Source organism: Phalacrocorax aristotelis, chromosome 21 (genome assembly GCF_949628215.1).
Source record: "Phalacrocorax aristotelis chromosome 21, bGulAri2.1, whole genome shotgun sequence".
NCBI lineage: Eukaryota > Metazoa > Chordata > Aves > Suliformes > Phalacrocoracidae > Phalacrocorax > Phalacrocorax aristotelis.
Window position 1 is genome coordinate 4,138,252 of NC_134296.1, and position 14,987 is coordinate 4,153,238.

Here is a 14,987-nt window from a genome sequence, read left to right on the forward strand (position 1 = left end):
GGAGGGATATCCCTAAAGAAGTTTTTATGATGTAAAGGCACAGTTTAACATCTCCAGCCTCATGGCAGCAAGTGGTGGGGGTCCACGCTGAGCTCTCCCGGAGCCCCCTCAGCTCCCGCTTGCTGCGTGTCCCTCTCCTGTGGGACCGCCAAGTTTCCGCCATTCCAGTATCATCCGGCGACCATAAAAACGGTGATGCACAGACAGCCCGCATGCATTCATCACTACTTTTTCATTATCTTTAATTAAATTCCAATATTACGCCACAGTATTTCAGCCACTTTCATTACTTTCTTTATAGGCGGCAGCAGGAAAAAGCAATTACTGTACATGAGGGCCTTGCCAAAATAAATTTTCAAGTCAATGCTTGGTTTTGCCTTTTTAGGCTGCAAAGTATGCAAGGAACCTCCTTCCCCGGCAAACATGCCGAGGACCCAGACCTGATCCTGCCGCAAGTGGTGGCAAAGCTCCAGCCCACTTGACGGGTGCCAGTTAAACGACTGTAACTTGGCAGTGATGAGAGGGATGAGGAAAACTTGTGTGTGGGGTGGCAGGTGGCGGGGAAAGACACTTCTTCCTCCTCATAAATGTCCCTAAAAATGTCAAAACATCAGTGTAGCTTGGTCAGAATGAGGTGAGAAGTGCTCAGCCCCCCCGTTTCCTCCTGAGCAGGGTCCCCCAGAGAGACGGGGCGGTGACACTGGCCGACCCCAGATGCTGAGGCTGCTTTTGCCCTTCGCGTTCCCCCTTTCTCCCCCCTTTCCCCTCTCCTGAGATGAGCAACAGCTCCCACCGGCATCATGCCCTCTCAGAGCGCCCTGACCTCCCCAACATGGCGGAATCAACGTCCCTGCCTTCACAAGATGGCAGGAACTAGCGGTTTCCCTCGACCTTCTCAATATGGCGCCCACTCCCCGTCTCCCTTATCAACATGGCGCCGGCCGTACGAACGGAGGAGCCTGCAAGAGCCCCGCATTTGCCCTTCCCAAGATGGCCGCCCGAAGCGGTGCGGGCGGGCCCCTCCCAAGATGGCGCCCTCGCGTCGCTGCTCGCACAGCGCTTCCGGTGGGGCATGTTGTGGGTGCCGCGGCCATGGCGGAGCTGACAGACGCGGAGCTTCGGAAGGAGCTGATGGCGCTCGGCTACCGGCCGGGGCCCATCACCGGCACCACCCGCAAGGTCTACGTTAAGAAGCTGGGCTGCCTGCGGGCCGAGGTGGCGGCGGCCAGGCGCAGGGGCCCCGGCGCGCCACCGAGCCCGGCCCGCGCCCCCGCCAGGCCGCAGCAGGCCTCGCCTTCGCGGCAGCGCTCCGATTTCAGCTCCCTCGTCGGGGCCGTCCGCGACAGTGAGGAGGAGGATGAGGATGATGAGGAGGATGAGGAAGAGGAGGAAGGGGGGCAGCTGCCTGCGTCCCACTGGGGGGCGTCTGGGGAAGGTGGCGGGCTGTCCTGGGGGGACTCCCGGGGGTCCCCACCGGGCCGGGGCGGAGGGCTCGGCGCCAGGGCTGAGGGGGGCCTGTCCCGGGACGGCTTTGGGGGGCTGAGCTCCTCGGCGCAGTGGGGGGCGTCTGTAGAGAGAAGTGGGGGGGCCGGGCTGGGGTCATCCCTGCGTGGGCTTGGGGGGCTGAGCACCTCCTCCCAGTGGGACACGTCTGTAGAGAGAAGTGGAGGGCTTGGGACTGGGTTTGGGGAGCTGAGCCCCTCGTCCCAGTGGGACACGTCTATAGAGAGAAGTGGGGGGCTTGGGGCTGGGTCAAAGCCATCCCTTGATAGGTCTGGGGTGCTGAGCCCCACGTCCCAATGGGACACGACTGCAGAGAGAGGCAGGGGGCTCAGCACTGGGCTGGGGACGTCCCTGGATGGGTATCGGGGGACAAGCTCAACATCCCAATGGAACACGTTTACAGAGAGAAGTGAGGAGCTCAGTGCTGGGTCAGGGCCATCTCTGGATGGGTTTCGGGGCTCGGGCTCCTCGTTGCAATGGGGCACGTCAGCAGAGAGAAGTGGGGGGCTCAGCGCTGGGTTGAGGTCATCCCTGGACAGGTTTCGGGGGTTGACCTCCACATCCCAGTGGGGCACGTCTGCAGAGAGGAGTGGGGGGCTTGATATCAGGGCTGGGTCAGGGACATCCCTGGATGGGGTTGGGGGGCTGAGCTCCACATCCCCCTGGGGTGCCTCTACAGGCAGGAGCGGGGCGCTCAGCTCCAAACCCCTTTCCAGTGATGAGAGTGGGGGTCTGAAGTCCAGGAGCCATTGGGGCATGTCGGGAGGAGGAATTGGGGGACAGAGCTCCCGAGCTCAGTGGGAGACAGCAGGTGAGAGGAGGGGGCTCTCTTCTAACAGCTCATGGAGGCAGGAAAGTGAGGTGACACCCAGCACCCACTGGGGCACCTCGATGGGACCTGGGGGGTTGAGTCACCAGTTTGGGAGAGGGAAAGAGGACTTGGCTTCCAGTGTTCGGAAGGAGGCAGACATGGGGCTGAACCCCAGCAGCCGGGCAGGGGGGTTGATCAGGCGGTTCCCATGGAGGGCTACAAGCAATTCAGGGCTGGCCTCGGGGAGCCGGTGGGAAGCATCGGGAGCAGGACAGGGAATAACCTCCCGCACTCACTTGTTGCGGTCAGCCCCCAAGCAGCAGATGGAAGGAAAGGGTAAAGGCCTCGAATACTACCTCTCCCAGTTCCTTTGCCTCGCCAGCTTTGTGCTGCTGCTGATTTTTCTGGGCATCCTCGTGGTGAAGATGATTGGGTCAGGCTGGCTCGACAGGAGAGAGAACTGTACGTGCACTGGTTTAATCCTGTTTTTAAACTTTATTCCTCACCTACCTTTTCTGCTTTCCCTTTATTACTTCCATCACCATCACATTTATCATTCTCATTGCTGTAACCTGACATTTCTGCTTCTGTCCCCATTTCCATTTCCCTTTGCCCATGGGAAACCTTGTTAGTCATGGAAAGTAAGTCAAGAGCGTGCTTTTTTCCAAATGAGTTTGGCCTCCGGTTCTTCAAAACCATGGGTTTTATGGAGAGTGACATTCCTGCTAGGCCAAGGATGTATTTTATGATTGTGTATTGTGTAACATAATGTCTGTGTAATTGCCCGTTGTGTGTTTTTAATGTTAGTCTGTGCAAAGCACGTCCCTTCGTGGCCCTTATCCTGGCCACGTGAGAAGTACAGCAGTTGGTACTTTGGCACTTCAAGTGTGACGAAGCTTCAATGAGAAATGAAAGGGGGCTTCCCTGTCACCCAGTTTTTAAAGCAGAATTCCTTGGCGAGAGTACATGGAAATATTCTCATTTCATGGCTTTGAGCTGAAAGAAGGGTTTGGGATGTGGCTGGGAAGGTGCGAGTCCTGAAACTCGGCACACTGTGCTGTAGGTGTTTGTGCTTTGCATGGGCTGGGAAAGCTGTTTCCTGCTGTCTCAAAGTCCGGATAAAACTGTCCAATGTCATTGAATTTCTGATGCACCATTTACAACTTTGTTAGATATTTTGAAACCAATGGTATTTTGAAGCAAGAAATTTTGCAGCACACCTGCAAATAACTTTAAATTCTCAGGTAGTTAAGATTGCTAGAAAGTACTGTGTGGTGGATCAGTGGCTGGTGTATATCCAGTTGTCGGGGTGGGAGGATGCTCTTAAACCAGAGGCCATAATCTGCAGAGCTAACAGCTCCAACTAAAATAAATCCTCCGCTTTTGCCTTGAGGAGGCTTGATTTAAATCCCTGTTATCACCGTGATATTTCAGGTGACCCTGGCGTGCAGCGAATGGCATTACTAGATTGTAAAAGATCAGAGCAAAGCAGTGGATAGTAAAGGAGCATGAAACATCTAAAACAGGAGCTGTTGAAACATTCAGACCCCAGTTTTTACTCTGCAGCTGAACAGGGTTCATCACTTGCACCTGTTTTATTTGTTTTGCTTTCAGTGCTGCTTACCAAAGCAGTGCTTTGAATGTGTTATTTGGATAGCAAGATACTGTGTAGTTGAGAGTAAAAATAACAGAACCAGGCTTTAAAGTAGAGCCTTCTTTTAAAAAGATAAGCACTTTCTTGATCAAAGATCTTGTTTTGTACTCAGCTAACTTGCCCTTCCCTTCTCTCTCATAGTTAATCTCTTGCCTGTGGATTGTGACAAAAGAACGGATGATGTAAGCATCTATTTATTTATCTTTAAGTATTGTGGATAGGGGATTTTCACAGAAGATTAATTATTCTGGGTAACTTCCACCGATATCAGTATCACTGTAAAATTATTAGTTCTATCGTTTTACAGAAAAATTGTGACTTGATGAGTTGGAATTAATGGGCCAGATTGAATTAGGACTGTATATGAGCCTCTGAAAGATAAAAATTTAAATTCCCAGTTATGTGAATCAATGTCTTTAATACTTATAACAGAGCGGTGTTGGTTTGCCATAAAGCTGTGTTCAGCTTCAACAATGCAAGATTTAATCCAGCTAATTCCCTGAACTCCATCGTAAAGTGTCGGTACAGCCCTATTTCTTTTAATAATGTATTATTAGGAGAGAGGAAAATTTCATGTTGCGTTCAGACTTACAGTTAGTCTCCTGTGGGGTTCTGGAGGCAAAGAATCATCTCTGGTCGGTCAGAGGGGGTGCCTGGGCTGTGCCGCCAGGGCTATGGGCCGGGGGAGTCGGTGGCACTTTCAGGGGATGTGCCACAGAAACTGTAGATCTTTGCTGCAGGTGTGTTTAATTTGAACTAGTGGTGTGTGACTGAGCCAAACCCCACTGCTGGTGTTTTGGTTCAGTATTTTTAGCTAGTCTGACCAGTGTCCTGTTGCTGCCGGTCTGTTTATGTTTTTTTACCTGTTTCTGACTTTCAGTTCTGTCAAGCTAAACAGAAGGACATAATAATGAACATGCTGCACGAGTTGTATAACTACTTGTCCATACAAGCTGGTAAGTTCCAATTGTCATTATAAAACACTTAGGAGCATTCAGCAAACTGCCTCTCCCAGCTGTCTGGGCATTTTTAACCTCAGTTTGAAGAGATGGGTTTATGGAACAGTCAGTTCCACTTGAAGAGCTCTGAGAAAGTCAGGTAATAAGAAAACAGAAAAAGCTGTGTTTATTTTTATTCTCAGTAGTGCTTAGCTAATGCACTCCTGTCACTGTGCTCTTGTGGAGTGGTCCTTATTTGCACTTGATATATTGGGAATTTGAGGTAGAAATATTCAGTTTTATGGTTCTTTTCTACCAGCGTCTTGAAATTGTCTTCAAGACGCTCAGAGCCAGTAAGTGTAAGCTGACGTGTTCTTACAAATAAAGTTAAAGCGACTTACGAAATTGCCAGCTCTCTGCTGAAATGTGGCGGCTGATTATGTGAGCGTCTCTATTTTTTTCTCAGTGCAGTGTAAGACCGTCTCTCCTAGCGGAGGAGCTAACCAAGCACAGTACTTCGGCCAGTCTCTACTATGTGTGCGCAAATCTGGTCCATAACTAGTATTTTGTGATGGAGAAGGCTGCTAGAAATTCAGTGGATGAGCAGGAACTTGTTCAGCAAGATGTGTAACAGTGTTAATCAGTGAAAGTGCTGAAGTTCCATTTTCTAGATTTCAGACCTCAACAAGGTTGAAGCCTTTAGATACTTAAAGATACAGAAATTCTGTGATGCTTTCAAACCAGACTCTGGCACCTGCAGAATTTCCACTGGTTTTACATAGTCTCTTGCCACATTTGTTTAGTCAAATTTGTGAAGCAAGATTTAGAGGATTTAGTTTCTCGCCAGCATTTCTCTGCCTGGGTAATAGGTAAAGCTGCGATTTAGGCTCCTTAGAAGCTTTTTGAACACTGATCATTAACTCCAACCCTGCAGACTTTGATAACTGATGGAAGGAGCCTCTCTGCAGGGCGTTAGGTCAGAGAGGTGGTTATGTACTCTGCAAGGGGAAGAAACAGTATTTTTTTCCCCTCATTCTGTGCTGAGCAGCTCGCACACTGAAGCATGAGGTTTGATTGCCCTTATCCAACCTATATGCAGTGGCTGAGCATTTTATTAATAGTCATAATCTTATCTGCCTACAGTATAAATCTTACCTTGTAATCATTTTGCCCAGAGCTACAGCTGATTTTAAAGGATAGCACTTCCAGGCAGTTCAGTGTGTTTCTGTTCAAGGGCTTTTTTTTTTTTTCTTTTTAAACATTATTTCTATTTGACTTTTTCTACCCAGGTAATTTTGAATGTGGAAACCCTGAGAATCTAAAAAGCAAATGCATTTTGGTTAGTGAAGCGAAGGATCACGTGGTGGTGAGTAGGCTGTGAACAGCTATTGTTATAACATAGTGCTTAGTCTCTTATAAGGCAATAAATAATAGATACTAAAGCAATTTACCATCTGTTTTACTTCCTCATCCTGTTTTGACTCTTTCCCATATCTCTAGCTTCCCCCTTGGCCAGTCTTGTTCCCAGCAGTTCTTTTGAAAGTAATCTTCTCCTACATCTCTGATTCAGCCCCTGTAAATCTAACTTAATGGTTTGTTGTTTCACCATAGTCATCAGTCTTCTGAAACCAGAAATTTCACTGGATTGAGGGCTGGGCAGGAGAGGGGTTTTTCTATACCCCAAAGTGTCAGAAGACAGACTGCTTTGATCTAGCATTCCATTTCTTTCATGGTAAACTGTCAGTAAGATTATGTTGTATTTAGTGGTTAGTCTTAACAGTCCGGGATAGTGTTATTTTACAGGGTGTTTCATGCATCATCTACCATAGTCAGAAGACTTTAGTCCAGACAGACTTTCAGATTTAGTTCTCCTTCCTCCAGTTTGCAGAATTATGATTAGAATTAGCTTTGGGACAGACCGTATAGGATGAATTCTCCCACTACTCTAATGAAATAATGTTATTCAGTATTTTAAATGAATGGAGAACTAATCTTCTTATGGATTCTTTTGAACAGAATGTAACTGGTAGTCCCCCACAAAAGTTTGATGCTGCCTTGCACTGGATACTGAACAGCAACAAGGATTTGGGAATATGGTAAGTGGAAGCCCACTGGCTCAAAGTTGTGTTTCGTGGTGTTGGCTGATGTGTAATTTGACATCCTCTGTGGCGGGCCCTAAAAGCTCCCGTACCTCGTCAGATTTCAGAAGATAATCTGGGCCTGGCTTTGTCAGTGCTTGCTAGGCAGGCTTCCAAATGAAAGTACAGCCCCGCAGCAAAAATCGGCAGCTGAGCTCATTCCTTGGGAGTCCGTCTCCCAGCCTTTGCACTGGGGGACATCGCCTTTGTGAACACGCTGTCTTGCAGATGAGGCGTAAATCTGAGGTCAGGGCTGCTTATGGCTACCGAGTTATGTTGTTCTTCCTACAAGGTTTAGGAGCTGGGGTCCTGGTGTCGTGCCTGCGGTCCTGCGACTACTGTACTCTTGTTAAACTTGCCCATATACTCACTTTTCCCAAGATACCTTTTCTTCAGTACAGTTAATTTAGACAGAGCTTCAATATTGTGTGGAGCTGCATCCTTTGGCCGAAAGGTTTATTGGACAGCAAAGCACTCTGCAGTAGGTAACATTACCCGTGCTTTGGGATCCTTTGGAGCAGGTCCCGTTAAGGAGGAGGGGAAAATGGATCGTCAAAGGGTATCTTTTGTTCAGTGTCAGTCGTCATCTTGGCAGAACGCACAATACACACTAAAATGAATGGTCTGACTGACTGTGTAGGGTGTTGGTCGGTCATCGGCGGGGCTTTTTTCTCTTGGGTGTCTCGGCTAGCAGTCTCTTCAATACATAAGAAATAGCAGAAATACTGTTTTTTTTCAGGTAAAATAATACATCATTCAGGCCATAACACGATGAAATACTGTTATCTAGAGTCCACTGGCATCATTATCTTCCTCTGGGAAGTGTGGGCTGCCTCCAGTGTGTGTTAACTCTGAAGCCTAAGATTTGTTTGCATTTTAACATTGCTAAATGTATCTCTGATTAAATGAATTGTAACAGTAGTAACGCTGGAGTTGGTGGGCATAGTTTGTATGAATTCCCACTGCTCGATTTTTCTCTTAAAAAATTTCTGCAGCTGCTGCTCTGATCTAAGGATCAGACAGTGTCTGCAGCTTTGATTATTGGTGTGTGGCAAATTCCCAGGACAGGACATAGTTTCCTTCGTGGCATGTTTGGATTTGTAGGTGGGCTGGGATACAGAGTTTTAAAATTCATATTTCTATACAGGAGCATTGCTCGTGTCAGGAGCTGTGTGATACAATATACTCCCAATTTTTATTTTCATAATTAGCAGCTCTGCCGGCTGTTCGCCGAATGGATCCACTTCCACGAAGTCTGCGTAGCGTGCAGAATGAGTGTTCAGCGTGCTTAAAAACCCGCAGGTGGCATTTTTAGCAAACGCTACATGAGATTATTTTTCTAGGTGCTAGTCTGAGAGGCATAACTGAAAATGAGCTCTGCACTGGGTGATTCTGCTGCATATTTTAAGTATTTTCATGGAATTTGGATTGTAAATAAGACAAGGGGGTGTGAAAAACCTGTGTGTCTCCAGCTACTGTACAATCCGGTAACCAAATACAATCTGTCAGCAGCTTGTGAGCTGTGCACTAGTAAATTGAGAAAATGTCGTTGTCTAATAGGTTATTCATTGCAAACCTAGGATGAATTAGTAGCTTAAAAAAATAAAATCCCCTTTGGTCCAATTCCCCTGAATCTGATGGCTCTCACTTGGATTACTTGATGGCTGTTGGCTAAGAGTATCTAATAAGGACACCGCATCAGTGTAGATCTGTATATAAAGAAGTGAGTTAAAAGCATATCGGGTAGCACAGCGGGTGCGTAGAAGTGATTTTGCAGGAGGATGTGTTATCGATTTTGCCATGAATGCTTTCTGAGGGTGTGTCTGCTTCTCGTCGCAGACACAGCTGATGCGTTGTCACTTTTCTAGCTAAACTGTTTATGCTCATCTGTACTGAGGAAAACAGCGCAACCTCCATGGACATTGGCAGTCTCCCTCAACTGCTCTCTCTGCAATTGCTGATGAGTGACTCAGTAAACATTTCCATTTCTCTGTGCTGGGAGGTGGGAATCCAATTTAAAGTTTAATCTTCTGCATGCTGAGAGGTGCTGTCAAGGAGTCTGCAGAGGGAGACTTCAGTTTACCAGTGGGAGTTCCAGTCCTGCTGCCTTTTCTAAAGCCATATCCATTCCTTGCTAAGCAGCCAGTCCCAAAATGTTCTGGAAAGGGGAGCTGCGAGGACACTGGTGTATTTGCTACTTGGTGTATAGAACGAGCTACTGCATCCGCAGTCTGTTTGTTCTCCCTGTCTTGATTAAAGACTGCAGCTGGAGTGTCTGCTCTGTTCTGTGAAGATTTTCTGCTTCTTCCCATTAGGTTGAAAGGCAGAGACCTTTCGGAACCGGTTACCACAGTGGAGGAAGTGTTCTGTCTTGAATCGGCCCATCCTCAGATGGGACTTGGCTGCCGTTTCCGTCGGGCAGTGGTCACTACCATTATGAACCTTTTCCTGTTTTTCTGGAGTAAGTCCTTGGTGTTGGTAATCGGCTTCTCCCCTTGTAGAGGTGAACCTGTGTGTGCACACATATTCTCCCAGCCACATGAAATTACTAACAGAGGTGAAATAAATCTGCTGATGAGTTAATTTCTAATTAACCTTTGTTCTGGCAGCACAGGGAGACCTGTAGACCTGCTCTTGTGCTGTGAGTGCTTAACACTTACTTTAAATCAGCAAGCTGATTAGCTATCTTGGTATTCCTCATTACTGTTGTCTGCAAAATAAGTATGTTTACCTAAAAGACTTCAGGTTTCTTTCTTTTCTTGCACTAAGCTGCAAAGTCTTCTAGCCTCTTTTATAATGACTTGTAGCATTTCAGTGTTAGAGGTTTTATTGGAATAGTCTGTCATGCCCCAGCTGAGACAGAGGTGTTACTGAGCAAGGTGATAACGAAAGATGAGTGGTGACTAGAAGAGTTTATAATCTAGCCAGGCAAGGTGGGGGTGAAAGGGGGTAGTTATGTTTATTGTGGAGACCGAGATACTAAAGTTAGCTCATGTTGTAACAGGGGCATTTGTCAGTGCTAAACCTTCAATATAGATCTCCTGAATTTTGGGCTGGTGCAGGAGCCCCAGGCTTTATTTCCTTATCAAGCAGCTATCTTCGGAGCAGTGGAGCTTGACAGTCTTCCTAAGTGATTATTGTGGGGGAGGCCTCTAGCAAAGAGATAGCTCTGGGACTTGGAGAATTGAAGCCCTGTGGTTGTGCTGAGACTTCTGGTGGAGGGGAAAAAAAACTCTGTGATGAGGCCTTCCAACCACCTCTTCCCACATGCATGCCTGCTCTTCTGCTGCAGGTGTTGTCAGTACCAAGGCTTTAGTGGGGCACAGCTGCACTAGTGAACAAAATGAATTAACTGGGTTCAGTTCCAAGCAGCCCTGGGTATCAGGGAGTAAAAGCTGCCTCTGGGGAGGTGCAGTGTCAGAAATTAAACTGCTAGCATCCAGCAAGTACACGTCTGTCAGTTATTGAATTCTGTTTGTTTTTATTCTAGGCCTGATAACTCTCTGGGGGATCCTGATCTTCCTTCGGTATCGCTGGCGGAAGATGGAGGAAGAGGAACAAGCCATGTATGAAATGGTGAAGAAGATCATAGGTAGGATCCAGTAGCTGTGTAAATGGAAGTAGCCCTGTTCTTCTCTCTGCGATGTTGAAGTCTCTCACCCTTTTGTCCTCTTGCCCTCCAGCTGTTGTCCAGGACCACTATAAGGAATGGGAACGGAATTTGGAACGTTACCCCTATGTCGGCATTTTCCATGTTCGGGACAGCCTCATCCCTCCTCAGAGCAGGTGAGCTGAGTTTTATTCATTAAGGAGGGCTGTCAGCACGATGTTTCTCAGCTCAGCTAAAAACCGCAGTTACAGGGCAACGGACCGTGAGCAGACAATTGATGGGAAGCTGGACTGCGAGAAGGGTCTGTCTGGCCTTTCAGTTTATAGAGGATTTTGACATAATTCAGGCTATGTCTTAACCTGCTGCAGATTAATGTGACAGTCCCGGGGCTGATATTTTGTGCGGTCACACAGGTGTATTGCCATTGTTCTATCAAACAGTAATTGGATTTTGTTTTGCTTGGGCACGGAGCATCTGATTTTCTCTCCTTCATCTAATCTGTGTAGGTTGCGATCCTCTTTCTCAGCTGTCGTACCTTGTTCTCCAGACAGGTGCTGTGCTTTTCAGAACAAACCTTCCCACGAGTTGAATAGGGTACTGGGCTCTTCTGAAGTCGTCGTGTATGTTGCTGCCTGGAAAGTTAGCGGTTCGAGTTGGGCAGCTTTGAAAGGGGGATACAGTGAGATGGCTGGTCTCAGTGCTTTTTCAAAAAGGAATTGTGGCCGAGATAATTGCTCCATGGGTGGTGGGGCCAGAGGGCTGCAGCCTGGTTCCTGGTGGTTTACGTGCCACTTCCTCCATCTCTGCAGGAATGTTTCTTGTGTTTTGGTTAAATGGAGCTTCTTTGTTCTCTTAAGGGCGCAGAACGTTACGTGTGCTACAAAGTCTTAAACATTCTCACCCTTTATCGGTCACAATACCACTTGTAGGAAAAGGAGTTATTTCAGCTGTTTTGAACTAATCTGCGTTGTGGTGCCCAGAATTACTAGACCCTGATACAAAACTGGGGTGAGCTCGTTTGTCCTCCGTGGTCTGAGATCTCTGCATGAAGGAAGGGTGAGGGCAATTTGCTATTCAAGTCCCTTCGCGATACAAAGTGAGCTTGAGGGTCTCATCCCCCCCCTGCCCCCAGGCAGGCCCTGTGTTTTCTTGTCCTGGCCTGAAATCACTTCTAAACCAGAATTCTGGTTTAATCTCCTTTAGTGTCTGCACAGGGAACAGGAGGCAGCTAGCAGTAGCTTGATCAGCAACAACAATTGCTGTAAGCAGGAAAGCACAATGAGGACATGATTCTAATTTATTTTCTTTTTATTGCTGTTTCTTGCAGAAAAAAAATGAAGCGGATCTGGGAGAAAGCTGTGGACTTTCTGGCTTCAAATGAGTCGCGGATTCAGACGGAGTCGCACAGAGTAGCAGGAGAAGATATGCTTGTGTGGAGGTGGACTCAGCCTTCTTATGTCTCGGATTCAGAGCACTGAAGAGGAGCAGAAGTTGAGCAACTGTTGATATGGACCTCTGCAAGGGGACAGTCCTTTCTCTGGTGGTGGGAAAGAGCAGGTCACGGTCCTATTCTCCTAGGGCTGGGGATTGCACGTATCTGTTTGCTCTTCTTTCTGAAAATCTTCACACACAAAAATTCAGGGCAATAATGTTGGCTTGGAAAGAAGATGGGCTTGAGCTGGTGGGAAGCTAGAACTGCACCAAAGTTAGCCTTCCAGCAGATATCTGGCTTCCATAGGCAAGCAAACCGGAAACAACTTTTTAAAAAGACAAAAAAAGCATAGCAAATATCGAGGGACTTAGGATCTCTCTGTCAAAGGTTAAGTGGGTTTTTTTTTAAAATCTGACCTCAATCCTGCAAAGGCCAACTGGTGGTGGTGTCCATCAGGGAACGTGGTTAAAGAAGATTAACATTTCCCATGGAAACATTAGGGTGGCAGTTAAGATGCATTTTGTTACAATTTGTTTTTATCAGTACAAAGGCAGCGATGAAAGCACTTGCTGCTTCCTAACGAGGAAAATGTTTGTGTCAGCTTCACCCTTTAAAAATGGGGAAGAAGGGGAAAAGTCTGGTGAAGGTAGTCCTAGAGGGAGGGCAGTCTGACGTGCCTTGGTGGTTTGGGCTGGCTTGGGTGGGATGGAAGCGTGGTTGTAACCCTGTTATACTTTTTAAGTCTGCAGTCTGTGTGCTTTATGATTTCTGGGGGGTGGGGGGGAATTTGCGTGGAAAATAAAGGATATAGGAAGCTTCCAAAAGCTCGCTCTTGTGGCTACAGCCAAAGGGACTGCTTCAGGGGCTATTAGAGAGCAGCTTTGGGAAGGCTATTAGGGCTGACTGTACATGTTTATCCTGGGCAGCTGCAATGTGTGTGCCGTGTGTCAGAGCAGAGATGTACCGTGCGTGGAGTGTCAGCACAGGGATTGCCAAGTCAGTGTTCCTGCAGCCTCACAATAGGTAAAAGGAGCAGCGATCAATCCTCTGTTCATGCTGCAGGCATCATATTTTGTATCTATAATCATTTGGTTACTTAAGTTTCTTTTTATGTCCAGCAGACAAGTGTTTGTTTCAAAGAAAATAGCACCAGTGTGTGGCAGTTTAGGCTAGGCAGAGATACTGCTAATCTGCTCTTCCCAATGTGGTTGAACAGCTGTCCGGCTCGCCGCTAAGGCAGCAGGGACCAAAGTCATTCCTGGCATAAGCTAGTGAAACCTGCAGAGAGAAGCCAGCGTTGATCTGAACCCGTGTAACCAGTGGATGTCACTCCCCTTGGTATCACGGGTACAGTGCGAATGCTTGCGTTCGCCTCTGACGCCCGACGCACAGAGAGCTTCCCCTCCAGGCTCCGGGGTGCCTTGGGGCGGCTGCCGAAGCCCGGCTCCCCGCTTTGCAGGCTGGCGATGCCACGTGCAAAGCGGGGCTTCGTGCCACTCCCTGCTCGCCTCCTGGTATGACATCTGCGCGTCTCCGTCCCGCTGCTGTCTTTGGTGGGGTTTTCCACCCTGGCACCCCGCAGGCTGCTGCGGAAGGGCTGCAGAGGCTCCTTACGCACCTCCTGCTCATGGTCATCAGCTGAAATGAGTGGAGAGAGCAGGTTCCTCCAGGAACAAAACACGGGGAGGTCTTTCCCATTAAATGGGAGATATCCTGCGTGGAGTTGACTCTTACCCCATATTTTCGGTTGCAAAGGTAGGGTGTTTGAACAGACGAGGAGACTCGACAGCTGTCTTCCAGACAACGACCAGCTTCTTCCACTGTTAATAAAATAGGGGCTAAAGCCAAGGCAGCCTTGTTTCTTTTAAAATGTTGTAACAAGATCATTAGTGCTGCCACAGAAATTTTTGCAAACACCGGTGCTTACATTCTTAAGCCTTTTTAAAATCTTTGTGGGGTTTGGGTTAGCTTTTTTTTTTAACCGTCCAAATCCAGAAGTGAAGAGTCAGGCATTGCAGTCATCTTTTTGTATTAAACTTGGTTTTGTAGAATAAATTTCACTGGCTTGGTGCTGTTTATTATATGTCCAATTTAACTCTGTAAATCAATATATAAAATAAATTTATTACAAATAATTTGTTACCTTTATTTTTATTGAGGAGTCACAGATTGTTCCAAGTGCTTTCGCTCAGGCAGATCAAATAGATCCTGCGCCGGGGAGCTCACGGTTTCTAAGAATAAGACTGAAGACGGCGTGGGGATTGCATGTCAGCCTAACGAGACAACGTGGATCCTTGACACTCGGTGATCTTGGCGCAATAGCCAGCAGTCTCGAGTGTTTGGTTGCAAATTAAATCTGTGTTTTGGGAACAGTTGGCGTTAAGCAGAGGTGTGTATGAAAAGCAGTTAGCTTGTTTAGCTGCATTTTGAAGAGATTGACGGCTTGGAGGGTTGTGAAACTGTAAATATTAGCTTAGCGGGTTGATCAGTATTCCCGTGGCCCATAAAAAAGCAGTTATTTAAAGCAGGGAATGGGATGGTGCAATAAGTCTATGGTAACTGAGTTGAGGGTGCCTCAAGCTTTGTGGGTTCTGCACTTGTCCTCTCAAAGGCAGATCCCTCGCACGCTGGGTGTCTGAAGTCAACAGCTGCTGTGGAAAATCTTGCCTCCGGTCCAAGCTGCCGATCCTGCGTGTTGTGGCATCCTGGGGCCGAGGTTAGCTCGTGTTTTTCGGGATGTGATGTGAGGTGCCAGGTGATGGGATCTAAGACTGGGACGTAATGAGGGTGTTGGATACAGGGATGGGTGTCCCTTCCTGCCCTTGCTCCCAGGCTGCTGCTTGTGGCTGCACACATCGCTTCCCTCCTCGTGTCCCAAGGGTTAATAGGCTTTAAGGAAGG

The 14,987-nt window shown here is 47.6% G+C and overlaps 1 protein-coding gene across 1 annotated transcript; it reads left to right on the top strand.

Moving 5' to 3' along the window:
* Positions 1 to 1,045: 1,045 nt before the first annotated feature.
* On the top strand, positions 1,046 to 14,221 carry LEMD2 (LEM domain nuclear envelope protein 2). The gene is made up of 9 exons (XM_075115783.1): positions 1,046 to 2,776; positions 4,110 to 4,150; positions 4,849 to 4,924; positions 6,196 to 6,272; positions 6,923 to 7,002; positions 9,360 to 9,505; positions 10,535 to 10,636; positions 10,728 to 10,830; positions 11,982 to 14,221. Exons 1-9 carry the CDS (start codon positions 1,093 to 1,095, stop codon positions 12,130 to 12,132), a joined length of 2,460 nt encoding a protein of 819 aa, XP_074971884.1. The 5' UTR covers positions 1,046 to 1,092; the 3' UTR covers positions 12,133 to 14,221.
* The last annotated feature ends 766 nt before the right edge of the window (positions 14,222 to 14,987 follow it).

Excerpts from the sequence above, each read along its gene's own strand:
- LEMD2 (XM_075115783.1), top strand. The coding sequence starts at position 1,093 with ATGGCGGAGCTGACAGACGCGGAGCTTCGGAAGGAGCTGATGGCGCTC. Across the intron at positions 4,151-4,848 it reads GTGACAAAAGAACGGATGAT|TTCTGTCAAGCTAAACAGAA; the intron begins GTAAGCATCTAT and ends TCTGACTTTCAG. Across the intron at positions 10,637-10,727 it reads AATGGTGAAGAAGATCATAG|CTGTTGTCCAGGACCACTAT; the intron begins GTAGGATCCAGT and ends CTTGCCCTCCAG.